Below are 27,362 nucleotides of genomic sequence, written 5' to 3'. Positions count from 1 at the left end.
TTAATATTCCCCTTTGGCGGGCTTAGGGTTAGGATTAGCTCATATTATCTGAATATTCCTATCTGAACATTAATTTCTGAACATTGTTATCTGTATGAGCATTGAAAAAGTCTGGTCTAACGTATTTCTAATTCAGTTGGTTGATTGGCCAAACTGTTTCAGTCGTCTCTGTTTTAGTAGGCTCGCCAAAACTCCTCCTCACCACTCCTATCCTGTTTGCTTTAGCAACAATTATTTCACTTATCACTACTTTTGATCTCTCATTAAGGGCCCTGGTCATCCACAATGTAAACGTTAGGAATACTGAAGAAGATTTGTCTTACCTTTCTACAACATCAGTGCCAACCCAGCAGGTGGAGTCGTCCACTACATTCTCCCCTTTGCACAGCATGTCTGGTAGTGAAATGAAGAAGGCTCTATAGCGCAGCAGCACAGCTAAGAACTCCCTGATGGAAAAACATCCCATAAAACAATTAAAATGATATAAAATCTTCTTTTTTGAAATTTTTTGATTCATGCAAATAGTCATCTGCATCACTATACAATAAGTAACCTCAATACATGTCATTATATTGTCTAATAGTTTAAAAAACACTAAACACTGATTTAATATTCTTTTAACATGGCATACTTGTGATATATATATATATATACACACATGATGATACTAACAGTGGCAGTAACAGCATCTCTTGAATTTGACTGCATCAGCACATTTTTATGTTTGCAATGTGTGGTGTCTTAGCTTTGCTTTATCAGATCTTCTAACATATGTCATCAATATAGACAGAGTAATACTTGGCAAAACAAAGGCAGAACTTTTTGACCCTGGAGCAGATTGTCAACATGCATAATGAGAAACAAAAATAACAGGTTGAATGCAAAGACAGTCATTAAAGGATTTCAAATGTGGTGATTTACAAAAAAAGGTAATTTTTCTTAGTTTTATTTTCTTCTATTTTGCTGTTTTATATCCAAATCTGAATGCGCTTTTAGTTCGAGTACCTCTGCCATGTGCTGGAAATTGCTGTATACTGATCTTTAACACGTTAAACTGATTCTATTCTTAGACAAATATGATTGTTTCATGTCTTGGAGGTGAGGCTACACCTGAGATAACTATAGAAACTGACCTTTATTAGGATTTTTTTGATTCACGTGAGATTCATGAGATATAAAAATGATCTTCATCTAAGCCTTCAACTTATACGTTTAATCAAATTCCAACCAAGTGATTTAAGAAATGATTCTAGATATGATTAATCTACCCCTGTAAGAGGAATATGAACCTAAGGCTTTTAAGCTAGCTGTAAATAAACCTTTATAGTACTTAAGAAACCTTCTCTAGATAGGAATAACTTTGTCAATTACAAGCCTACATCTACATCCTTTTTATCTAAAATTCATGAGAAAATAATTGCTAGACAAGTGTTTGAGCTTTTACACCATTTAGAAGAGTTTCAGTCAGGTGTGGGAGTCACTAATGATATCATTATCTAATGAAAATTATGTCTCAGATAAAGGACTTTACTGGTCCTATTGTATCTCAGTACTGTGTTTAATACAGCTGATCACAAAGTTTTTTGGAATGGCTTGAATACTGTAGGAATTAAGGGATCAGGCTCAGGCTGGTTTAAATCTTATTTGTCTGACAGATTTCAGATTGATCATGTTATTGATAAGTCTTCCACAAGCCGCAGGGTGGAGTACCACAGGGATAAGTGCTAGGGCCAATTCTCTTTGCTATATGTATGCTCTGAATTGGTAGAATTAATAGATAGCATTGATTAATTTTCACTGTTGTGCTTTTGATACTGAGCTATATGTGTCTATAATTCCAGATGAAACTAATCCTTTACATACAGTAGACGACAGCAGGGGTCTGCAAGGTTGTTAAGGCCAAAAGCTACTTCATGGATACTGAGTTTTAGGAAGGGCCACCAATGCTGGCCTATGAACTGGTGGGATCAGTGTTCACCTAAATTTCAAACATATTTGTATAGTTTCTTTTAAATCCTAACTTTCTTTATAATATTGTCCTTTTGAAATCTTTATAAATGCTTAAATGCTCTGTAAGATTAAAATGATAAAATGCTGTATAAATTATTGAAAAGAGGAGCGACAGAGTAAAATTAAATTCAGTCTTAGTCTATTGTTGAGTTGTGCATTTTTAGAAGATGCTTTGGGCACCCCATGTGGCCCCTTGGTCCCTGCAGACACCACGTTGGTGACCCCGGGTCTACAGCTATGTCTTGCAGACATAAACACCTGAAAAATGATTTTATTAGTCAGTCACTTCATCTAGATGGCATTATTGGTCCGAGAAGATATTTCACATAATAATAAAAAAATCCTTGGTGTTAGTCAGGACCTGTCATTTAAAACCCATATCAAAGAGGTTTCTGAAATTTATCTCTTTGTTCTCCGAAATATTGCAAAGATTTGAAATATCCTGTTCAGGAGTGTTTCTGAGAAACTAGTCCATGCATCTGTTACTTCCAGACTGGACTATTGTAATTCTTTACAATCAGGAAGTCCACGAGCTTTAGTTAAATGCTTTCAGCTGATCCAAAATACTGCAGCCAGAGTTCTGATAAAAAAATAAAATGAGAGATCAAATCTCTCCTATCCTTCTCTTCATTGGCTTCCTGTTAAATCCAAAATAGAATTTTAAATCCTCCTGTTAATTTATAAAACTCTAAATAAGCAAGATTCATCTTACATCAGAAATCTGACAATTCCTTTTTTTCCTAACAGCAATTCGATCTGCAGTTTAACCAGTGGTTCCTAGCATGTCTAAAAGTAGAAAAGGGAGGTAGCTATTTTATTTATTAAGATCCTCTCCTGTTGAGCTAAATACCAGATTTAGTCTGTGAGGTGGACACTCTGTGTACTTTTATGACTAGGCTGAAACATTTCATTTGTAATAAAGCTTATAGTTACAGTGGCTAAAGTTATCCAGAGTTATCTCTATAGTTATGCTGCTATGGGCATAGTCTGTAGGAGGACATAGCATGATTTTTCTTCATTCTATTCTCCCATTCTGCAGTATTTGTTAAGTCCACTCATAACTTTATGTTCTCTCTGTTTTTTGGTCATCATAGTAGCATCTCCTGGTCTGTTTCTGCGCAGTCCAACTCCCAACTCATCAAATATTGACATTGGTCAACACTTTGAGCCTCAGTTACTGACATGACAAGGGTACCCCTCTCGCAGGGGGCATGACAAGTTGTGGCAGGAAATGCAAAAACACAAATCCACCATTAACCATAAACCTAATCCATTAGACAAAACTTTTCAGCAGTCTGGTTGTGTGATCTAACTTAATTGTCTCTGTAAATTACCTAAGGATGACATGTGGTGTGAACTGGCACCATCGGAATAAACTGAACTGAAGGGTCTTTGAATATTTTTTTACTAATAATAACTGTACTTTTTTTATTTCCTACCCCTCTAACACCCTATATAAAATCTAGTACAACCACATGCTTTCATAAACCACATAAGGCACATGGGGAGTGTGGTATCGTGGTTAGGGCATTGCGCTTGGAATGTAGAGGGTCTCAGTTCAAGCCCCACTCCCACGGACTGACACTCTGGGTCCCTGAAAAAGACCCTTAACCCAACAGTGCTCCCCAGGTGCCGCACAATGGCTTAAGATGGGTTAATGCAGATATTTCATTTTGTTGCTCCGTACTTCTGACAATGTAATGATAAAACAAAAAGCTGGAATAAGTAAAACGAATGCAACAGTGAGTCAAACAATAGGTGTTAAACTTTTGCTAGAATGCATTAGTGAACATACATCACAAAGACCAACACACACCAGTCCCATAAATGTATAATAACCTAAGAAAACATGTATTTTTTGCTTTTATACCTGAAAGGAATATGTAATTGCCTTTATGCTTACCTAGAAAGTGTTCTCAGATTAGGTTTATAGTTGTTGGAGGGTTTCAGAGGTAATGGACTGGGAATGATGGTAGTTGATGTCCAGGGGATGGTTGTTGCAAGTGGGGAGATGCAGAAAGGTAAAAAAAAAAAAAAAAAAATGGAATGGGGAGAAGAAATTGATGTGACAAGAAATGTAAGGAAAAAACAGGAAGGACACTCAGATTAAAATTGTGGAAATGATTATTCGTGCACATGCAATAACTCTTAAAACCACAGATACAACAAAAACAACTTCCTACAAAGGATTATAAAAAATAAAAGACAAGATGGAAAGGAATTAAAATGATGGTAATTTAACCCAGTAAAATTCATCACATGTGGAAACAGTTTAAATGTACAATAAAGAAAAAGCACGATTCCCTTTATCCCTACAAATACCGCTATACTCTTATGATTTTTCATATTTTCCCACAGCTTCCCTCCTTTTGCTGTACTGGTTACTGCTTTGGCTTTGAAAAGTTAACACGAGCTCTGGTCAGCCCTGGCAACAGGCAAACAAACTAGATTATATTGCTTTGAATGGCATTGGCAGTGCCACGCCAGCCATAAGAGCTAGGCTTGGTATCAGTTCATGAACTGCAACAAATGGCTTTTAGTTTGTCTGCTAGTGCGGTACAGTGCAGGGTAGGCTGGAGTACAGAGCTAGTTGCATGGTCATCTGCCTAAACAGGAAATTGCTTGGTCTGTGACGATTAATATTACCAAGTCTCCACCTGCCCACCAGCTGCTAAGGACACATGATGGCTGCCCTGGGGACCAGGTTGGGAAGACTGGTTGTGTATGAAAGACGTTTTGAGAAGTGAGTGAGTCTAACTAAGCATTTGAGATCAAGGTAAAGTGTTAATAGCATTGGATATAAGCTACCAAACCCCTTAATCTATTTAAGATCTAACAGTGCAGTTATAACATTCAATATTAAGCTTTAGCTTACCCTTTCATGTGGGCAAACCTCTCCAGCCACTCCTCTGGTAAACGTTGGGGGGAAGAGGAGGAGGCAGACGAAGGAGGCGAATTTGCGGTTGTGGTAGAGGTTGTGACCTCTGGGCTCATATGCCGCATGCTTGGAGGTTCCCCTGTAGACAGGCCACACACCTTGTCCACCTGTGGAGAGAGCATGGCAAACACACACCTGCTAAGTAAGGAGAACATATGAAAATATGGGTGAGGCCGCAGGGTGGCTTGCAACGCCTCCCACTGAAACCCACACTTTTTAAATGAATGAAAAATCTTTTTCTAATAAAGAATGAAAATATTTAGGTTTTCATATAAATGCCAAATTTAGATGTCAAGTCAGATATGAAGGAAGAGATGAGATGAAATAAAACAGCATAACGAATGAGTTACTGCCTGCAGGGCTGACAGTAAATATAGAAAATTCCACTGCATCACAGAGGTGAGCGCCTGTGTGCATATTTGGCAGTGGTAGAAAGTATCTCCTGTGAGCTATTAAACCATTCTGTAAGGGGGAGGTGAAAGCAGGATCTTTGGAAAAAAAAGGGGGAAAAAATCAATGCCATCTCATTGACTTAAGAGCCTTGAGGCAATGTTGTAAAGTGATCCTCAATTAGCCAAAGAGACAGATTGTGATGGCTTTTGGGGGTTGACTGAATAGGTCCTTAACTGATCCGTTCGGCACAGCTTTATCTACAGGGATGTAATTTAGCCATATAGTAGTATCCAGTTGGACTTGGTACAGAAGATATTTATTCTGGTTTTCAATTTATAATATTGCAGCAAAATAGAGCAACTATGATTCCAATCAATTTTATACATTTTTTTCCATTAAGAACTTGTTAAACCACAAGTTTTTGCTGATATCAACAGATAAGGAAAAAGCTACAGTTTCTTTTTTTTTACTGTGGAAATAGTATTTAATTTTCATTGCTTTTATGTACCATAATGCTTTTATACTGCAATACATACCCAGTAAAGCTATGCATTATAATATTATATATTTAATGTGTCACAATTATATGTCCCACAGCATTCTAAATATTATTTATACTTCCGCTTAAGTTGGCTGCAGGATTGCATATTTTACTTGCTTACCAGTTCTTTTGAAACTCAGAAGGAAAACCATACCTGAACAAGAAAATCTCTAAATATTTAGAGTTAAACTCATGTGGCAGTGTTCTGTTTTAAGTTAAATCTAAGTTTGCTTGCAAGTCCAAGATGTGCTGCTCAAATACAACCGGTTTGAATCTATACCCGCTCAAGTTTAAGTGGGCCAGGTAACAGTAAAGCAATTGGAAGCTCTTTTGTAAAAGAAAAGGGATTTTAGTAAGGAGGGAGAATATGTTAACCAACCATGGTATTGTACAAAACGCTCAAGAAAACAGTAACCACTGAAAGTGAAAGAAAAAGAGGCTTTGCCATTTTAAAGAAAAATAAATGACTGGAGAAATACAGGGCTTTAATAAAAATGGAAGAGGAGACAGAGGCAGCAGTTTGTGCAATAGCATAATTTAACATGAACAGTATAAAAAAAAGGGAAACAAGTGGTTAATTGAAATTTCTAATACCTGTATAATATAATTAAAATGCCTCTCCAAGTGTTTGTGTTTTACCAATATAATGTTACAATTACAGAATTATTTTGTGCTCCCTGAGAAGTTGAATGTTTCTATTCCTTTAGTTAAAGCTACAGTGTGTAATTTTTAGCGACATCTAACGTCCAGACTGCAGATCGCAGCAACATGAACATCTCCCCCCCACCGCTTCTCCCCCCCAACAGTATGGCGAGCGTTACGGGACAAAATGTCTTCCACGACGTCTGCATCACCTACCTTCTCAAGTGATGAGGTTTGTTTACATAGATAATTTTTACAGATAGTATTCTCAGGCATAATACTGCCATCTATTGTTCAGTACCGTCTCAGTTCATCTCTCTCAACTTGCCGTAGTTACTTTCGAGCGTAATGGGTGATCTCGCAATCGCTAGTTTGTTGGCTCTGCGCTGCCGTAGCGCAGAGATGTCTGCCTCCATGGCTGCGAGACCCGCTCCTATGTAATCATAAATAACGAATTCTAAGGCAACGCAAATATTAAGGTTAAGAGGCTGAGCTCGTAGATGATGATAAATAACATAGTTATGTATAATATATTAAATTTCTGACTGTATATCCCTGTAATTATTACACACTGTAGCTTTAAGATTTATTCTTATCTCTAATTTACATATAGTCATAGGAAAAAGGAATGAAACCCCCTGTCAGTTCTAGTGTTTTAACTCATAAGTTATATGATATAGGTTTAATTAGTTAGTATTAGTAAGTATTTAAATATATCTTCAAGCTTGAAATGCCTGGAAAGCAAAATGCATGTTAAAAGCTGTTATTTAATGCAGTATTTTCCTAAAACTTACATTTATCTTAGGATGCAGCTGATTAATCATCTAATCCTAGATGCAAGTTTAACTTACAAAACAGTAAACCAAATTTTGAGTGGATGTCAGTAGTCTTAAAAAAAGAGAGCAAATCAGAACTTCCTAAACTACTGAAAACAATTTCTTTCATCATTGCCTTTTGCTCTAAACCTTTTCCTTTTCTATATACACAGTAAATCCACTCTTTAAGCACACGCTGGGCACGAGGAAAGTTGTTTTACTGCATTAACCCTAACTCCCTCTGGAACCATAAAACACACTCACATGTGGTAGAGCAGCCCACAGCCACACAAGTAAACACAGAACACACATGCACAGGCATATACATTTCATTATCCCTGCAAGAGAAAAATAAAATTTAGCATAGAAACTGTTTTGTCTAAGTAATATGAAAAAACGCTAAAGAAAAGGTGCTCTGGTGAGCTTTAATGGTTTTTTATGCTCTTTGTTACCTCATATAAGCTAATAAAACTATGCCTTGATAATCATCAGCGCAGTTATTTCCAGTGTGGGACACTAGATTCAACCTCTCAACATAAGTATATCTGTATACTCTCTGCAATCAAAAGAAAATGTTTCACCTATAAATTTGAAAATCAGTTATTTCCATTTTCTCTCTTAAATTTTTGCATATCAAATAAATATATTTATTTATTTTGCTTATCTGGTTTGCCCTATCTAAAGGTTATGATCATATGCCTGTTTCCTGTTGACTGAGGGGAAACAGATTCTTTAAATCAAGGATTTCTAAGATGACTCTAAATCCAGTGTCCATACTGTAGCACTTGGTAGGTTTAGAGGACTATCTATTTGAAATGTTGTGCATCTGTATGCAAGAAATTTCTTAAATGTTTTGAGCAATAGTGTTTGGCAAAACAAATTCTAACTTTGTAATTCAAGTCTATAGATTATTTTGTGTTTTGGTGTTCTATTTTACTGTCTGTCTTTTGTGCCACTGAGGCCTTAGTTCACTAAACAGAAGTGTTAAGGTTATCAAAACAATCTGAGGTCAGGTTCCCTCTGACCGGCTTCAAGGGTGGCCTTGGAATTTTTTAAAATTTAAATTTAGCTTAGCAGTTTGATCGACATCCATCGAAAGCACTCCTGAGGACCACCTGCAGACCTGATGGGACTTTTACCTAGAACTAGAATTACTATATTTCATGAAAACTTTAAATCATTAAATATTTTTCTAAGAACCTATTCTAAAAGCAGGAGTTTTTTTATACTTGAAACTTTGAATAATACCAAACAATATCTAGTGTCATCAGTTATAAATTCATTTTTAATTAGGAGTTATAATGTTTAACTCATTTTTTTTTTTGTGAAATGCTTCTTTCTTTCATTGTTACTTGGATTAATATTCCCTAAGTCTAATTTTTCCAATGGACATGAGAAAAAGTTTTAACTTGCTTAACTAATAGTGTCTGTTATACATATTTGCCACAACTTTTAATTTGAAAGACAATCAAATCTAGTTGCATAGTTTGCATTGTAATGTTATAAACTATTCAAACATGAATGAAGCAGCTAAATGCTAAAACCACAAAAAGGTAAGAGCATGCAGTTATTAAATGGAGTATCAGTCATCTGCTGTACCATTGATCCATTATTTACATTTGATCTTGTTTCCTCTCATCTTCTCTGGCATAAACCAGTGAAGCAGTCACATGTAATGACCATTCACTGTGATATTTATCCACTCTAGGATAATAGATGTGAAAGTGATGAAAAAAAAATGTAATAACACTTTTGTTTTTCTACTTAAAAAAAAAAAAGTATATCTGTGTCTAGAATGGACAAAAAGGTCATTTCTGGACCACATTTGTTTGCAGATGGAATTAATTAATTTGTGAATTAAAGAATGTTGTTTGGGTTAGTCAGGTTTATCTATAGTGTGAGGTTTTCCCTATATTGTAAAATATTTTATCTCTCCGCAGCTATAATTATAATCTCTCTGTTGCCTGCTGAATCAGTTTTCCCTAAAAGCTGTGTGGAGCATTTGGCAGGAAGAACCACTAGTTTTGCTGCAGTGAAGCTTTTACGAGTTAAATATTCAGTGCCCTTGTGCTGATGCTTAGCTCTTTAACCAACAAATTACTTCTTCTTTGCTTTTCTGACATTGCGTCTATTAAGCTACTAATACATTTAGTCAATAATCTGTAGTGTATAGCTCATTAAAAATCATGCTAAGGGAAGTCTATTTTTATCAGAATGATCCCTGATAAATGGTAATTTGTCTGAATAGAGCCTAAGTGCACCTAACCCTAACTAGCAAGGAAACTAAATCCTTCAGAGGATAGAGGGGGATTGCAAAACTTTACTGCAAAAATGTGTAAGTAAAACAGCATGTGTGGAAAAAGAACTGAATGTTTATGCTCCTTAAAATTGCACATTGTTACCAAGTAGTTCAAAGATAAAGGACAAACATTCTAAAATGATAAGATAAAGAAAATATAAAATACTTAATAATAAATGTAAAAATACAAAACATATCAAATATATAAAGAACAAATACAATGGAAAAAATACATTACTATTGATATCCATGTACCTTATAATTCAGTTTGGTAGTCTTTTTTAAATATGTTTAAAAGGTAGTAAACTTAGTCCAGCTAACAAATCTAAGCTGGGAGGTCTAGTTTACTATATTTAGTTACCTGAAGCATAGTTTTTAAGGGTATTTCTTTTCAAGAAACTGCTACAAAGTTACATTTAGAGCAATGCCATTTCTCACCAGCCATTGTCTGACACTTTGCTTTTCTAGAAAAGGACAAAAAGATAAACATCAGAACACACAGAAGAGGTCATTCTCAGTTCTGCTTGCATTACACCATTATTTTTGAATGCAAACCACAGGAAAAGGTTCAAAATCACAGGATCTCTAAACAGGCCAGTGAAGATGGAAGAAACCACCTTATTTCAAAATAATTATGATAACACAAATCCTTCTTATGCCTAACCAAACAGAAAACTAAGTAAACAGAAGGAAAAGTCACTACAGGGAAAATAAACACTATCCTCTTAAGGATACTCTTGAGAAAACGAAGTATGTCTTGATAGGACGGATCTGCTGGATGTTTAATATTGGAGAATCTCATAACAGGCTGAAAAATAACATGAGCTAAAACATAAATCGATTATATTCTTAACTGATGTTGATGAGGAAATGAAAATCTCATTTGGGAACATCGCTTCACCTTAAATTGTGTTGTGTGCATGTGTTTGACCAGCCTGCCCTTCTTAGTCCTTCAGGTATTTTGTAGAACATTCCTCATATGATTGCTTAAAGACGGAGACTGATTGAGGGAGAAGATTGATGGGATGTGTGCTGTCCACGTGGTAGTGCTTAGGGGAATAACAAGACACGCATTAAAATTGTATTTGAGCTGTCAAATGAAATCTGACCTGTACTGCAGCCTGAAAGAGACACACAACAGATTTTACCTTTGCTTTATAGGTGTAGGTTTTCAGTTTTATAAGAAAATGTAACATGCATCAGCTGCACTGAAGTTAAATCTGTGCAGATGGGTGGGTGAGGCAGTGTACCGCTATATCTTGCTCTGAATATGTTGTATGTATGCTTGTCCCTGGTAGGGTGTCCTTTATGCTCCAAACTTCCTAAGGCAACAGAGTGTAAACGGAACACAGCAAGAGAATTAGCTTTATCTTAGCCAAGCCCTGGGCCATCCCTTCTCCAGAGGAGTATTGGCTTACAGATAGCAGCGGTGGTCTTTCTTTCCAGTTTATTTATCAAGGGATTACCCAGTAAAGGCAAGGAACTTTCTCAGCCCCTATCACCCCGAGCACTGTGGGATGTAGGTCCTTTGGGGTTTTTGCATTCATAGAAGGCCTTTATCTTTTGCTTCAATATGTAAGTTAAATAAGCATAATTGTATAGAGGAGGAAAAATGTTTTGTACTCTTTGATATGAACATAAAAAAGTTTTCAGTAATAATTTGGAACAATGCTTTGACATGCACCTCTGTTTATCACACTACAGATATAAAACTTTGTTTTTATAAGTATTATCGATAGACCTATATATTTAAATTAGTTAAACAAATACAAAAATACTCTAAATTAACTCATTTTGGACATTGTGTTCTTACTTTTTAGATAATTCACCACCAACAGCCAATGCAATTTACAATAACATGTCCCTAAGCCTCTCGTCATCTCCTGGCTCATTGCAGAATTTCTTTTTTTCTTTTTCTTTTTTTGAGTTTTTTACGGCACTAGTGGCTCGTTTTTATTTTGTTTTGTTTTTTTAACTGTGGGCTGACAGGAAAGGGGGTACAAGAGAGGGGGAGAGACATGCGGCAAAGGACCACAGGTCGGATTCAAACCCGGGTTGGCCACGTCGAGGACTAAGGCCTCTGTACATGGGTCGTAAGCGCTAACCACTGCGTCGCCGAAGCACGTCCCATTGCACATTGATTTAAAGCAGACTCCAATGACCCAGGAAAAGAACACGGGGTCATTTATTTGCATCTGACTTTTTCTCTTTTCCATTAGTCGTATGATTCACAAATATTGCATCAGAAACAAATGGACTTGGGAAGGCAATCAAAACATCTAGTTCATTCTATAGACTTTCAGCACAAGCTGCACCTGATGTAAAAACTACAAACCACATTTCATATACTATGTACATATTTATTTTCACACTGGATGCTCATTCTTCGTCTTTTTGCATGGGTTTTTAACTTTTGTCTGTGTTTTAACTGTGCATTTAGAACTCTCTCTTACAAATTTTGCTTTATTGTGGTGACAACGCCTGTAAAAGTTCGTGATTCTTATGCACTGTTGTTTGTTAGTGTCAAATCTAACAAAGAGTCAGCATTTTAATGAGATGAGTCTAAAAAGACACCCATTTCTCTTTCCCTGCAGGATAAACTTTATTGTACATGAGTTAATGAGGAACATCTGAGAGTGTGGCAACATCAGCTTTTATGTGTATGAGGGAAACAGCCAAATACCTTTTGTCTTTATTTTGGAGGAGCAACAGTGTTGTGGTGGAGGCCTTGAGGTTAAGAAGGCAGACGTGTGACTGGATAGATGCCAGTAGAAATCATGGACCATCTGGGAGAATTCTGGTGTGTTGAGGGAATATGAGAATTTATCTCCTCCCTCAGCAGCACTGTTGCAGTAGGTTGTGTTTATTGGTTAATCACAGAAGTGGGGATTAAACATTGACTTTATTCAGCCACTGGAAACCAGTACTATGAAAGCATTGTGCTCGTTTCTCATCAGCATGACATATAGGAAAGAAAGGGTATTAGAAAAAACGAATTGATGAATCAAGAAATTAGATGTTGAATAAAAAATTTATCAGGCAGTTTTCCTGACCAGTGCTTGGCATTAAGAAACTGGAAAATACAGACATGTTTTCTGATCAGTGAACATACAATAGGTGCTAGCAGCCCTGCACATTCAAACTTTATTTTTAACAACTTGTTGACATGTTTTTGATTCATTAAGGCTGGGAGAGTAAGACTTTGTCATCCCCTGCATGTTATGAAACATGCTAAATTTGGAATTTATTCCAGGGTTTGGTCAAATTCAGAGATAAAGTTAGGATCTTCCCTTCATAGAGAAAGCACACAGAGACTTTCTTTAAGAATTAGTATGCTATATTAATCACTAATATTGGATGCTAAAGATTTCTTTCCAAACAATAACACAACTGTGTTTTACAGCAGTTGCTCTGTCTCAAATACACACACTGTAATAAGTAATCTCTGCTCCTACTTCAAAAGACACAGTCTACCTCAAGTGGTTATTAGTGCTTAATCACTAGTAATGAAGATTAATGAAGATTAAACTGTGATAGGTGCCTTGCTATAAAAATAACAAATTCTAAATATAATGTGGTTTAAAGTTGCATTTGTAGTGCAGGAATGCTTTCTATAATAAATGTTTAGTCTTCTACATATCAGGACTTTACTTCAACAATACAGTTGGACAAATATTTTGCACGCAACAGGAAATAAAATCACTGTAACAAGTTTCAGCCTAGTAATATATGCATAGGCCTAGAATGTAGATGATGAGTTGTGATATTTTTGTTTGTTACTTTTTTATTTACAGCGAAGGGTACAGCAAAGATACACAACAAATTATTACCCATTTTCTACAAAATTTTCCTTAAACTTTACCAGATGTCTTCTTTAACCAAACATCTAAAATCTCATACCACTCAATCAAAGAGATATTTGCTGCCTCTTCTTACTTAGAAATCCATCAAGATAGGAGCATTGACAATTTACAACATGAATCACCTCTCCTACTTCCCCATATGTCTCTCTCTGACATTTCTTCAGTGCAATCTTTTTAGGTTCTACTTCATTCTTCCTAAATTATGTTGTCTCCATTCCTCTGTCTCTGTCAAGCAGTCCTTCTTCTTACAACCTTTTTCTCTCTTCTTTCAAATAAATCTGGGTATAATTAAAGAGAGCTGCAGATGTGTGTATATCACAGTCAGCGGATTCCAATTGGCCAAAAAGCATGCAGATTTGCTCTCTGAAGGCTGACTCTTGTTTATTCTAGGTAAATCAATAACAAATGACCAGAAAATAAAAGACTTGTGAATTTCCTCAAATATGGATGACAATGTGAAATGTATACTCATTTTTTTTTTACTTTCTGGAGGAAATGAATTAACAATTTGAGCAATTTCAAAAGTTAAGATGTCTAAAATAGAGAGGAATGCTGGTTGAGATAAAGTTGGTTAGTCTTGGATACAATGGAATATAGAAGGGTAAGGAGGGAAAAGAGGTCCCGAATGAGAAACAGTGAGGAAGCGTGTGTTTGTTTTATATGTTTTGGCAGTTACCACTGAAATCATAACACAGATGCGTTGGGCATTTCTGTTAACTTTACAACAGCTGTTGTCAACACCATCATGTCAGTAGTAGAGGGTACATTTTAAAGGTCCCTTTTTATATGTGACTGCAAATAGTTGGTTTGATGAAGTCCATAAATAACAAAAAGAAAGAAATTAACCTACTGATAAATTTGTTCTTAGTTTCTGAGCTCAAAATCTGTTTATTCATCACCTTACATCACTTCTTTTTCTTTTAAGGTAAAGTAGAGAATTTTTCACCCTCTCCTCTTAATAAAATAAAATGCACATGCACAAACCTATACCTGCTCCCGAGAGGAAACGCCTATTAAACGTGTGCAAAAGCATGCACAAGCCCATTTCTCCTTGTGCGCGCTTTGTTTAAAAGTTGCTGTTTGCATCGCTCATACCAGCTTACTTTCCAAAAGATTTGCAATTTTTCCACTATGTCAGACTCACCAATGGTAAGTGGAAATGGGGACGATCCCGTAGGACGGCCTTACATAAACATATCACAAGAATGATTGACAAATAGGAGGACCACTTATTTTGATGATCCACCTGAAAAAAGAACATCCTCCACTATACATTTAAACTAAAATAACGACTTTAACCCATTATTTAATTGTAAGTTGTTTGGCTGTTTTATTAAAACTACAATGTAACACCACTGATGTTCTGTTATAAATCACTTGAAAACCCTGAATTGTTGTCATTTAATGGCCTTAGGAAGACAGTTTATCTTATCTACTCACATTCTTTACTTGTCTGTTCTATAGTTTGTATAAAACAGTCCATCTAGCATAGGTTAAGATCTCTAGTTATCTAAAGATTAAATAAACCTGTATTAATCACTTGTTAACAAAAATACAGTAATTGCTGAATGTAATACATTGTTATCAGACCAATTATTATTAAATGACTGTGGAGATCACAGAGGGAAATCTGTGTAAGACAACTGTATTGTGTTCTTATAACTTCATTATTCAGCATTCAGCCATATAAAATAATCATACTCGGTCATATTACGTTCACAAATGAATATGGTCATGAAAAACTGTCTACACATTTGGTGCTGTTAGGGAGTACATATTCTTCTAAAGCGTAAGTTAGTCAGGCTTAGAGACAGGAAAAATCAGGTGAGATCAGCAAAATATATGAGAGCAACTGAGGACGAGCTAGGTTTCACCTAGATTCATTAGCTAATGGACTGCTGAGTAAATCATCCTGGAGCATTAAAAGCGGAATTAAAATGTGCACACACAGAGACCATCAACCAATTAGACATTAGACAGAATTTGAGCCACAAATTCTGTCCAGTAGAGACTTTAGGTCTGTGCTGTAACTTAGGTCTGGATGTTGGGCTCTCATGGCCGAAACGCCCCCAGTCTGCCCGAGGAGTAGCAAACTGGGATTGTGGTTTATCTACATAAGAAGGAGGAGTGGAGGGTGTTTTCCAACTACAAGAGGATTTAACTTCTTCCCAGGAGGGCCTACTGTATGGTGATCAAAGGAAGGTGCTGGAGAGAAGAGTCTGGTTGGTTGTTGAACCTCAGCTTAAGGGAGAGCAGTGGTGTTTTTGTCCTGGCTGTGGGACAGTGGACCAGTTCCACACCCTCTGCAAGGTGCTCAAGGGTTCACAAGAGTTAGTCCAATTGTTTCACATGTGTTTTGAGCACCTGGCATGATCTTAAGGTGCTCTGTGGGGGGCGCTGCAGGAGTATTCTTTACAAGTTCTCTGTCCAAGTGGAGCAAGAGCAGGGCTGAGAACCAAGTGCAAAGCAGTCTGGATCAGAATCAGTTCCTCCAAGTCAAAGGCAATGGTTCTTGAACGGAAACATGACTTTTCCTCTTTGGGTTGGTGGAGAGTTCCTTCCTCAAGTATCTAGAGGGCTTATCCAAGACTGATGGGAGGCTGATGGTAGATCAATGGAAGGATCAATGCAGCTGCTACTATAATGCAGATGCTGCACCGCAATGTTGTGAAGAGAGAACTGATCAAAAAGGCAAAAGTCCTTATTCTAGCTGTCTGTCTATGTTACTACCTTTACCTATGGTCATGAAATCAGATTTTGCAATGAATGAAGAATATCCCAGAGCACTGCATAAACTCTCCCTTGCCTCTGCCTCTCTGCCAGATTGTCTACCCTATGCCAAAAAATCCAATGAGTTTTCCCTGCTCTCAGCTATGTCATTGTTATAGACAAAATCTATTTCCTCCTTGCCTTCTCATTGATTGACTTCTACTGTCTGTACTGTATCTGATACCTGGACAACAATCTTTATGGACTTCTGACCAGTGTTATTTTCGTCAACGATGACAATGACGAATCTGAGTCTCCGAGTCTGCACTTCATGCTCCACTGTAATGGTTAACTTTCAGCAGTATGGCTCTTTCATCGCTACTTAAGTAACTATGTGGCTGATTATTCTCTGGCAAGCGTAAGAAAAAACCTTTGTCTAATTATCAGGATTTTAGTTCCTCCAGCTCACAAGAGGTGATAATAAACATTCTTTAATTTCTACCAAATTATATCCAAAACAAATATTTAATTGAATTCTGTTTATTTTAGATTAAAGAGACCGATGAAAAGGTACAAAGATCTATGAAGTTTTTTTTGTTTTGTTTTTTTTTTTCTCATTTCTATCTATTTAAATATGATGTAAATCCTCCCTTGTATTGTCATTGAATTATTTTCTATGTTTCTTTTAGATATGTCAACATTTTAGTTAGTATATTCATTCAATTTCGGTCTGGATTGACATAGGTTTTTTTTATATCAAAACCCTGTGAATTTAAATCTATTTATACCCCTGAGCAGTGGTAACTAAGGGGCGAATTCTCTGAAAAAAAGCAAAAATTATCATTTTTTGGAGCAATGAAGATTTATTGATCTGTCTATAAGGCATAATTCATAGTAGATCAGAAAGTGTTTGCTTTGTGATGGAAACCTTGTATGTTTAAAACTATTCCTTTGTCATACATTTTGTTAGCTTGTTTGTCTGCTATATTAACCAATATGATGTGTTGAACTAGATCTGCTATTTTCAGATTTCATTTTATTAAAGTAGAGCATTTATTCATAAAAAGGTTTATTTGATTTCTATAAATTAAAGTTTTCTGCCCAACAGCGATGATGAACTGCACCGCAGCATTCTATACCCAGCAATTATAGTATCTAGGCTAGAACTGTCAGTCTGTAAAGAATCTGGTTGTTATTCGAAATTGTAAAGGTTCACTTTTTTTGCAACATAAAACTGACCTAACCTAGACTAAAACCTTTTTAAGTTTTAGCTGTCTAAAACCGACTAAAACTATCACATATCATAATGACTAAAATGTGACTAGTCCTGAAGACTAAGTCTAATGCACAGATTATATACTTCTGCAACCGCACACATCAAATGTCTCTTGGGTCTGGTCTCAAACCAGTTTTGCTGGTATGCTTCTGCACCGTCCAGTCACAGCTGCCAAGGACCAATCACAGCTGCTTTTTGTCTGCCCACTTCAGCTTGAGGTCTGCACGGGTTTGTGACCATCGGTTGCAGAGCCTATGCGTCATAAATTGGCCTTAAGACTAAATCTAAGATAGCTGTCAAAAACAACACTACTTCTGATGACTGTTTCTTACCGACATTCTCTATGTCTAACTACAAATGCCCCTTTGTGAATGACCATTGCTTTCCTGAGTATATCTTTGGGTTTGGTTGTGGAGTTGTTCAGTGTTTGTAAAGCTTCTAAGCCTTTAGACTTGCAGCCAGAAGAGGAACGCTAAAGGACCCTTTGCCTTTACACTACCCTTTTGCAAGATCAGAGTCCTAATGTAAAAAAAAGAGTGCACAGCTTTGATACCAGAAGTTGGCAGTAGAGAGAAATGTGAAACTTGCGTCAAAAAGAATCTGTATGTTTAAATCTGTGCGTAGACTTGTTAACACGCATCTTTCTTTTGTGAATTCCAACTGCCGAAAATCCTGGACACACCTGCTGGCTAATCTGGACCCAATCTGATTTAAAACATTTATAAATTACCGCGTGTTGTCCCACAGAAGTGTCTAACTTCACTTGCGCCGCTTCTCCTGTTAACATGGTAAATCCCTCCGGAGCGCTGGGACCAGGCTACACATGATAGAAATTAGCCAATGAGCTGTGTCACTCAGGGCTGCTGCTGCTAGCTACTTTTAGACAAAGCAGGCAGACCTGTGGCAAGCCGGGCGGTGGGAAAGAAGGAAAAGACAATGAGAAAAGAGAGCAGAGAAAGTGTGGACTGCTGGAAGAACTGTGGTGAACTGGTGACAGAAAAGTAAATGGCATGCTCAAAGATTACCCTGCACATTTTGAGTATGTTTGGCTTAACCTACTGCTGTGAAGCACGATTCCCCACTATGAACATAACCAAAAATAAATATGGATCCAGGCTCTCGAATGAGCACCTTGACATGTGCTTAAGAATGGCTTTGCCGCCATTCAAATTCAGTATTATAAGCCTTGCAGGGCAGCCTAAAGCCCACTTCTCTGATTAAGCCATTGAAATAAAAGAAAAAGAAAAACAAATGGTCAGTTCAGGTTTATAAAATATGTGACTCAGGAATTTGTCTATATACCAAACTGAAAGATCAAAACACACTTTAGATTTCTATATTTCTTTTATTTAAAAAGTCAGTGTATAGCAAGGATGCATAAATACCTAATTTTATTTCAGTATTAAATTCTGTAAAAGATTATTAAAAAAAATGTCTCTGGACCTTGATTTTCTTTACTCGGACCCCGCTGATTTTTTTATTGGTTACCAGTGTTCTAGCCTCATATATATATAAATATAAGTCATAACCTAGTTCAAAAAAAAAAAAGTCAAAAGGAGGTAATGAAGAGCCAGTATGTCTGAAATTTTCTATGCCTTTAAACATGGTTTAATGAAACATCTATGTCCTGGACTGTGGTAGCACTTTTCAAATGTATTTTTCACGTATGCTTTCATTGATAATGAACTTCAGAACTAATGTTTTACGGGCTTTAAAACTTTTATTACTACAAATAGATTTATAGTGACCTCACCAAGTCAAAAAACAGAAATCTGTTTAAATGTATGTTTTTCATAAAGAATTACTAACTGTACAAGGTGCATGCAAAAGTAGTAACATTATTAACAGTGCATATTGAATTAAAACTAGTCTTAATGACATACCTCTTTGGTTTCACTTACTGGTTTGCAGTCATAAGTTCCAGAAAATATTTTAAAACATCATCTGACACACATCTTAATAGAGAGTGGTCTTGCATTTTAAGGGAGTCTGTGGCATGATTGTGTTAAGAAGGTGCAATTAAGAAAGTTTGCTAAAGTCAAGTGTCTATCTCAGGTAATTGTATGTATATATATATATATATATATATATATATATATATATATATATATATATATATATATATATATATATATATATATATATATATGTGAGGTCACTATAAATCTATTTGTAGTAATAAAAGTTTTAAAGCCCGTAAAACATTAGTTCTGAAGTTCATTATCAATGAAAGCATACGTGAAAAATACATTTGAAAAGTGCTACCACAGTCCAGGACATAGATGTTTCATTAAACCATGTTTAAAGGCATAGAAAATTTCAGACATACTGGCTCTTCATTACCTCCTTTTGACTTTTTTTTTTTTGAACTAGGTTCTGTTTGCTTGGCCTAGCTGGAGCCAGTTCAAGTTGTCTCACTTGGTTCCATGGGTCTCTGTCTTCTCCACTTGCAATAACACCATGAATACCAAGCAGGCATCTAGACACATATGAATGTATATACAGTTTTAAACACAATGAAACTTTAGTTGCTCAGTGCATAGTTGGATAAATCAGTGTATGAGCCTGGCAACCATTTCCATTTTTTAACATTATGAGTTTTTGGTTGGTGTCAATATATTTGCAAAAAACTCTGCAGAAGATTGGAAGCTGTTAAAATTGAAAACTAGGTCATTTGATTTTCTTAAACCTTTATCTAATGTGTTTAAAAAACTAATCAAATTTAAAATTTTATGCCTGGAAGATAAATATTCAAAAATATAACTGTTGTATTTTACTAATTGTTTCATGAGGCCCATAACTTCTGTCATGGTTCTGCACTTTTAGGTTCTGTGTAAGTTTTCTTTTTGAGTTTTCAGTTACACTTTCATTCCTGTTTTTTTGTTTTTTCAATGTCATTAGCTTCATTTCCATGTTGTATCATTCTAGTAGTTTTCTGGTTGTATTTGCTTTCTTATATATTTGTTTTTTAATCTCTGTTGTCCCCCTGTGCCAGTCTCCTTTCCCCTAGCTTCCTTCTAGATCATTCTATCCACACCTGCTCCCAATCAGTTGATTACTCTATTCTTTGTTCTCTTTGGCATATATACTCCTCCTCTGCAGTTACTCAGTGCTGGATTCCCTTAAACCATGTGTTCCCCTTTGTTCTGGTTCTGGTTCTTGTTTTCCTTGACCAGTTATTTTTTTGGATTTATGCTTCTGTTGCCACTACTTATCAAATCAGCAAGAAACCACCTTAGCCTCTGTGTGTGCATTTGGTTCCTTTAAAAAACTCCACTTAACCTGACAACATTAATTTCCTCATTTAACTGGTGGTTATCCTTGTCTAATTTATTCAGTAAACGTTCCAGTAAATAAATGTAACTAAAAACTATGTTCCCTTTTAAAATTTTGGCTTTTAAAGTGAATCTAACAAAATGCATGGTCTATTTTTATGTACTCCGAGCACTATCAATGCACCGGCGGGCCAAAGCACCAGCCAGTGTAGGGGGGCAGGAAGGGGGAATGGGCTCCACACTTAGCAGAGACTTGAGATGTTCATGGGAGAGGGAGCACTTCAGAACCGAACCTGACAAAAAAATAAATAAAAAGAAAAAAAATACAGTCTCAATCACACCTTGCCACCCTAGTGCCCCCACTCATAACACATAGACTCGATTCGCACATAACACTCACATCCATTTATCCCAGGACCAAGGACCTGGCACCCCTTTGGAGCGGCAGTGCCCTGTCCCAGGATTATTTGATGACCTAGTAGGTTAACTCTAAAATCCAGATTGGGGGCTGTGTGACCGCCATAATCCAACCCATCTACTTCCTGCTTCGGACCCGACCCCCCAACCCGCACCTGGCTTGTGCCGGGGGTCGTCTGTGACTCCATAGGTTCTAATGATCAGCCACCTCGGACTAAAAAGTTAATAAAATCCTACCATGTTTAAGGTCATTACCTTTTGAGCAGGAACATTTCCAAATCAATCCTGAATGCTATAGAAAATGTATGATTAATTCTATGTTGATCTTAAAATACAGAACGGTTAGGAGGATAGCATTATTGTTCAGCAGCTCTGTACATATGATATATTTACTAAACATTTCTAAGAAGCTTAAAACCAGAGGTGGACAATCCAGGTCCAAAGAGTAAAAACCCCATGTAGTTTTCTTTTATTCTCTTTATTTATCCCGGTGATTAATCTCAAGTCTGAGCTCTGGAGTTAACAATGCAAATAGTTGGAACTAATCTCTGTACAAGCTTTTAACCTTCTGGACTTGGATTATCCACCTCGGCCTTAGACTCTTTTTTTTTAAGTCTCTGTGTCACTGATACGACCAGAGTGTATTTGGAAGATGTGTTTACATGTTGGCAGAAAGCAGGTATAGTATTTGTCTTACACATTTGCATTTTTCAAAAAGTGACTTTGGTATTTCTTACCTAGATTTCTGAAAAAATTGTCAACTATACCTCTAACGGTAGCTGTATGAAATGAAAGAAAATAACTTTTAATGCCTACTAATAGGCGGATCTACTGGGGTGGCATAGGGTGGCAAATGCCACCCTAAATAACAGCCTTGCCACCCCAGCTGCCACCCAAGTTGGCGGTAGGGGTGGCGAGGCTTATAAATTATGGATCATTTGAGAATTATGACCGCTAATTTCAAATGTCGGACTGCAGTGAATGCAGCACGAGATGACGCGAGAGCGACTGAGACTGATTGTTTTGAAAACCGAATGGGGCAAAGCAAGGGAGCCAGGGGTGATGGGGAGAGGAGACACGGGATGAAACAGGTAAAAATTGATTAACTGTCTATTGAGAAATTAAATCATAATGAAAGCACAATGTTGCTAGCATAGCTGCAATGCTGATTTTGAGATGATAAAAATCAGGTTGCAGAACGTTATTTCTCTATCTATGATGTTAGTTAGGCCTGACGATTCAGGCTCATAAAGACATATTTGCGGTCAACTATGACGGAAAAGAGACGATCAAGTTTGGTTTTACTCAAATCAAAACGCACAAAGGCATTGGATCTAAATAAAGTTGTGAAGCGTTTTGCTGAGCAACATGGAAATCACTGCATTCAGCTGTTATAGTCATGTTAACTTTATGTTATGCTCTCTGGTGAGCCTTTACAGAGCTGTTACATTTTGTTTTGGCACCTGAGAAAATCTGATATTTCCTTTAATAAAACCAAAAGTGTTAAAAGTTAAAAATGTGATACTGGTCTAAATCCTGCTTAATATGAAGCAGTGTTGTTGTTTCTTTTTTTGTATATATAATATGAAATTATCCAGAAATGACCTGTATTAACCTACTCACAAGCAAAATGTATTTTTATGTTGCTTCTTTTCAGATTTGTGGATATTTTGATGTAACATACAGAACCCGCCTTTTTGTTGATTTGTTGATACAGCAGTATGGAGGACCAACTCTGCCATATTTAAAAATAAATACATAAATAAATAAATGCTTAATAAATAAATAAGCATACAATTAATTGCCACCAAAAATACAAACAACGAATAAATGTAAGTAGAAATTAAATTATACAGCTAGTCATAAAGGTATATAACTCTTTTAATTGGCTTCTTTATTTCTTTGCCTTTTTAATATTTACCTTATTTATTTTTTTGTCATTTATTATCTTCAACTTCATTTTTTAATTACTTATATTTTTAAGTATTTATTTATGTGCAAGTTATCATATTTTTGTCTGTTTTATTCTTCCTTTGTATTTTTTTACCCTAGTTATTTCTTCGCCGCTATTTCTTTCTGCCTGCCCTTTTAACATTTCTGCCTGCCATTATAATATAATTTCTAATTACATTTATTTGTTGATTGTATTTTTGGTGGCAATTAATTGTATGCTTATTTATTTATTGAGCATCTATTTATTTCTGTTTTTATTTTTTAATATGGCGGAGTTGGTCCTCCATATACAGCTCTATCTACAGCATATTTACATGCATGAAATGTCCCTTTCATGTTGCCGTAACTGCTTTATGTCAAGTTACTGAGGAACAAATGGGGTAAATGTGTGTTCAGAGTAAACATTACATAGATGTCTGGTACCTTGTTCGGGTGCCTTAACCCGTTTATTTCTATTGTGTAGTTTTGCTCACTTTAGTACAGCTCAGTCCATAGATCTCTGATCAGTAACTTTTTCTTTCTATAGTTTCTTCTTGTGCAAATGCTGCAAAGCTGCCGCTCTGACAGTCAGTCTCAGACATCTGCACCTCAGCACCAGTGTCTTACCTTAATACCTTTCCTGTGATAATGTCCCTCTAGAAGTAGTGTTATCATTCTTCTATCTCCTATTAAGTGAGATCACATTGTACGATGTATTATTAATATGAACTGTTTCACATGAAACACTAGTACTGTGCATACTATTCTCACCAAACTGTGATAACTGTGATTAAATTCAGTGTAAACAAATGCCATATGTTGCCACCCCTAAAAAATTCCTGCCCCCCTCTTGCCACCCCATAAATATTTTTCTAGATCTGCCCCTGTGCCTACTTAAAAATGACAGGAAATAGTCTGCAACACATTTTTACATTTAAGGTTTTGCAGTTCAAAACTAACCCATCATATGCGAAATGCTGTAAGTTTTTGGGTCGTGAGTTAAAAAGATTGATTAATACCAAACTGTGAAGTGTTTTTTAAATAAAATAAGTCGCTTTAAAATCACTTCCATCACAAACGTGAATTAGGTAAGACAGGTCCATAATAAACCCATAGATTAAGTACACCCTTACGATGTGTCTTAATTTAGCTGACTGAAATGATCTACTTCAAAAGTAGAACTAGAACGATTTCAGTGCACTTGAGATGAATATGGTTGGAGATTTCAAGCTGATCTATTGGTTTTAAAAAGAAAACCTGTACCACTGCCAACTACAAATTCATTTATTTTGTGTTTGTCCAACTCTATCTCCCAACCATGGCTTTTTGCCTGCAGAGAAAGGATAAAAATCCACAATATATGGCTAAATTATAAGCATGACATTCACATTTTAGAATTAATGACAGGATCCAGTTTTAAACTGTCTTTTTATGAGAATTGCTCTGATAGCAACAATGAGTTATAGCCACATATAACGTCAGACATATGGTAGTAATCACACCATGTGACACCCAAAACATAGTAGATTTGATATTTGAGTCTGCTGCTTCATTCTCAACGACAAAAAAATATCTGCTTGTCAGAAACTAAACAACAATGATGAATTCATGATATGTTGCCAATTTTGGAAGACTTGGCAAAGTGTTCGCTTTGACTAAACATTCTTTTACTTGGATTATACTCAGCACTGCACAAACATTAATGCAGCCTGTATGATCTTTTTTCCACTTATGGGGAAAAATAGCCCACAGACCACAAGCAAAGGCTGTCCAATAATTACACTTAACACTAACAAGGCATGTAGATCAAACAAAGATATGTAAAAAAAAAAAAAAATAAACCATTTCAGTTTCTGATTGATGTTTTATGAGGTTGTACTCACCGTAGCAGTAATGAGCGGACCATGGATCTGTGCGTAGAGCATGGCTTCGTTAACATGCTCGCTGACCCCCAGAATGGCTAGCTCCAGGCTGTGATCCCCTGCTACTGAACGGGATAGTTTCTCAAAGGAGCTGATATATACCCTCCAAGGCTGGTCCAGCTCTGACATACTCGCCAGGCATCCCCGCATTACATTGGAGCAGTAGTCAACACAGGGCTTGATCAGTGTCAAGCCTCTGCAGTGGGAGCAGTATACCATCTTTGTCAGACTTTTTACACAATCACGTCCAAGGTTCGCATACTCCGTTGCATTGATGACCTTCAGTCCTTTATCCAAGGAGAGAACAAGTTGCCTGCCAATCTCCAAAACGTTAGCCAGTCTCTGAGCCATGATGATGGTGTGATTGCCAAAAGGTTTGACGTCCTGCCTGATCATACGAAGACAGTCACTCATTGTGCTGCCTGCTGTAACACTCCCTTCAATGCCTGGGTTAATGAGCCGTGTATACACAAGAGGGAATATATTGTTAAAAAATGTGTGAACTGTCATCTCAACTGAGATGTTTGCTCCATGTAGAAACAGGGACAAGGAGGAAAACAGTTGATTCACATGGGGCAAAGCCTGATGGGACAGGGACGAGTAGCTTCTCTCCAACAGTGAACTTAGGCGTCCTTGAGAGAATGACAGGAGGGACTGTATCGTGTCTGTAAGGAGAGGAGAAAATAAAAAGGAAATAGGATGTGAGAAGAAATATTAAACATAACCGTTTAAATTTATTTATTTGTAAATGCCTACTCTTAAGTTGGTTGACTTCTACATGTCTGTTGTAGAGGTTTCAGTTTCAACAGTCTGCTTTGATAGCAACAGATGAGTTCAAAGTCAGCTATATTCTATAGCCTAATGAGCCAATTGTGCTGAACTGAAACAAGTTAAACTATTCAAACTTTCTCTTGGTAATGCTAGAACTGGAGGTACATTAAAAAGGAATTTTCTCTATTTTTGTGCATCAGTAAGTATTGAGACAAGAATGCTGAATAAAGAAGCGATATGACTTTGCCCTGGCTAAATGGCAACAATAAGTCATTTCTTGCTAAGCAATGTACTTTACTCATGGGAGCAGACAGATAGACTGAAGGTACCTTTTAGAACTTTAGATCTGTTGCAAAAAGTCCTCTATGTTATTCTGATGCATAATATTTTATTTAGGTTTAATTAAGCCTTTTGAAGATTGCTGGGAAGTGTCCTCTTGCACATCTAAAGGAATAGAGCCTATAGGCTCCCTGCACTCCTAGAAATATTTCCTAATCTATGTATACATATATATATATATATACCGGTGTATATATATATATATATTTATATATATATATATATATATATATATATAAAATCTTTTCACGATATCCATCATGAATATAACTCTGATTGTTTGCCATGTCTGACCCATTTAATATGGACGACATAAAATACGCAAAACAGGACAGGAACCCACGGTAAATTTAGAAAAACAGACTTTTTTTTTTATTTAATATTTTATTTGGAAAGGATAGTTACAATTACTTTGTACAGACCAGCTTCCTTCACATGGATGTATGAGCGGGTATAACAAAAGCCAAACCAGGATTTTCCAGGCTACAGACTTATAGATGCATCGGCGCTGAACTACTGAGCTGTCAGGCTGCTCATAAAATGATGTCATAAAGGGTCAAATAAAAGGGCTATTTTAAAGATATTTTTCAGTAAAATAATTACTTAATTTCTCTTTAATTTACACTTCATGTCAAATGGTTCAAATGTGAAACTGTTGACTCAAAATGATTTTGACAAAATCTCTTAATTCTACTGTATGTCTCAAAAGTTTTCTCCTCTCACCAACAACTGTCTCAGTTTATTGCCATGTTTTTCGCATGGTGCTTTCCATCATACATTCTTCTTCTCCATGCATATATATATACTCATGTAATATTATGTATGAACTTGCTAAATGCAACAGTCCCCTCTTGGGTGTGATGTAAGCTTAAAAGCATGACAGGACATGAAGGAGCAGCAGCAACTGTATAGAAACTGAGACCTGAGAACAAGGGTGCCAGTACACACACTATATTCCCCACTACAACCAAAAGTATGAACACACACACCCACACACATGCACACAGACTTAACTAAAGTAAGAATAAAGCCACACTGACTTTGAATGCTCAATGAAATGTTGTAAACTTACTTAGAAATATAACTTGTGTTCCTGAGTTTTTAAAGATTGCCAAATTCCAATTCATTCATTCATGAGAGTCATTCTTCAGCTCAAAGCTTGTTAACAAGTCTGTGTGTTGGTATGTGCGTGTGCTTATGTGTGTGTGTGTGCTAATGCT

At 36.4% G+C, this 27,362-nt stretch overlaps 1 protein-coding gene across 1 annotated transcript in view; it reads right to left on the bottom strand.

The window, feature by feature from the left end:
• Nucleotides 1–323: 323 nt before the first annotated feature.
• The window catches only part of LOC119776888 (glypican-5-like), a gene marked incomplete at its 3' end in the record, with an annotated part of 57,873 nt that continues 30,834 nt past the window's right edge, over nt 324–27,362 (bottom strand). Inside the window, exons 3-6 of the mRNA XM_038275518.1 lie at nt 24,994–25,697; nt 4,886–5,055; nt 3,914–3,970; nt 324–446 (exon numbers count right to left, since the gene is read on the bottom strand). Of these exons, the coding sequence (XP_038131446.1) occupies nt 324–446; nt 3,914–3,970; nt 4,886–5,055; nt 24,994–25,697 (1,054 nt within the window). The remainder of the gene's footprint in view (nt 447–3,913; nt 3,971–4,885; nt 5,056–24,993; nt 25,698–27,362) is intronic.

Source organism: Cyprinodon tularosa, unplaced genomic scaffold, assembly GCF_016077235.1.
Source record: "Cyprinodon tularosa strain WSP-4 unplaced genomic scaffold, ASM1607723v1 ctg964, whole genome shotgun sequence".
Classification (NCBI taxonomy): Eukaryota; Metazoa; Chordata; class Actinopteri; order Cyprinodontiformes; family Cyprinodontidae; genus Cyprinodon; species Cyprinodon tularosa.
Note: the sequence above shows the minus strand (reverse complement) of the source record. Positions and strands in the feature narration are given on the sequence as shown.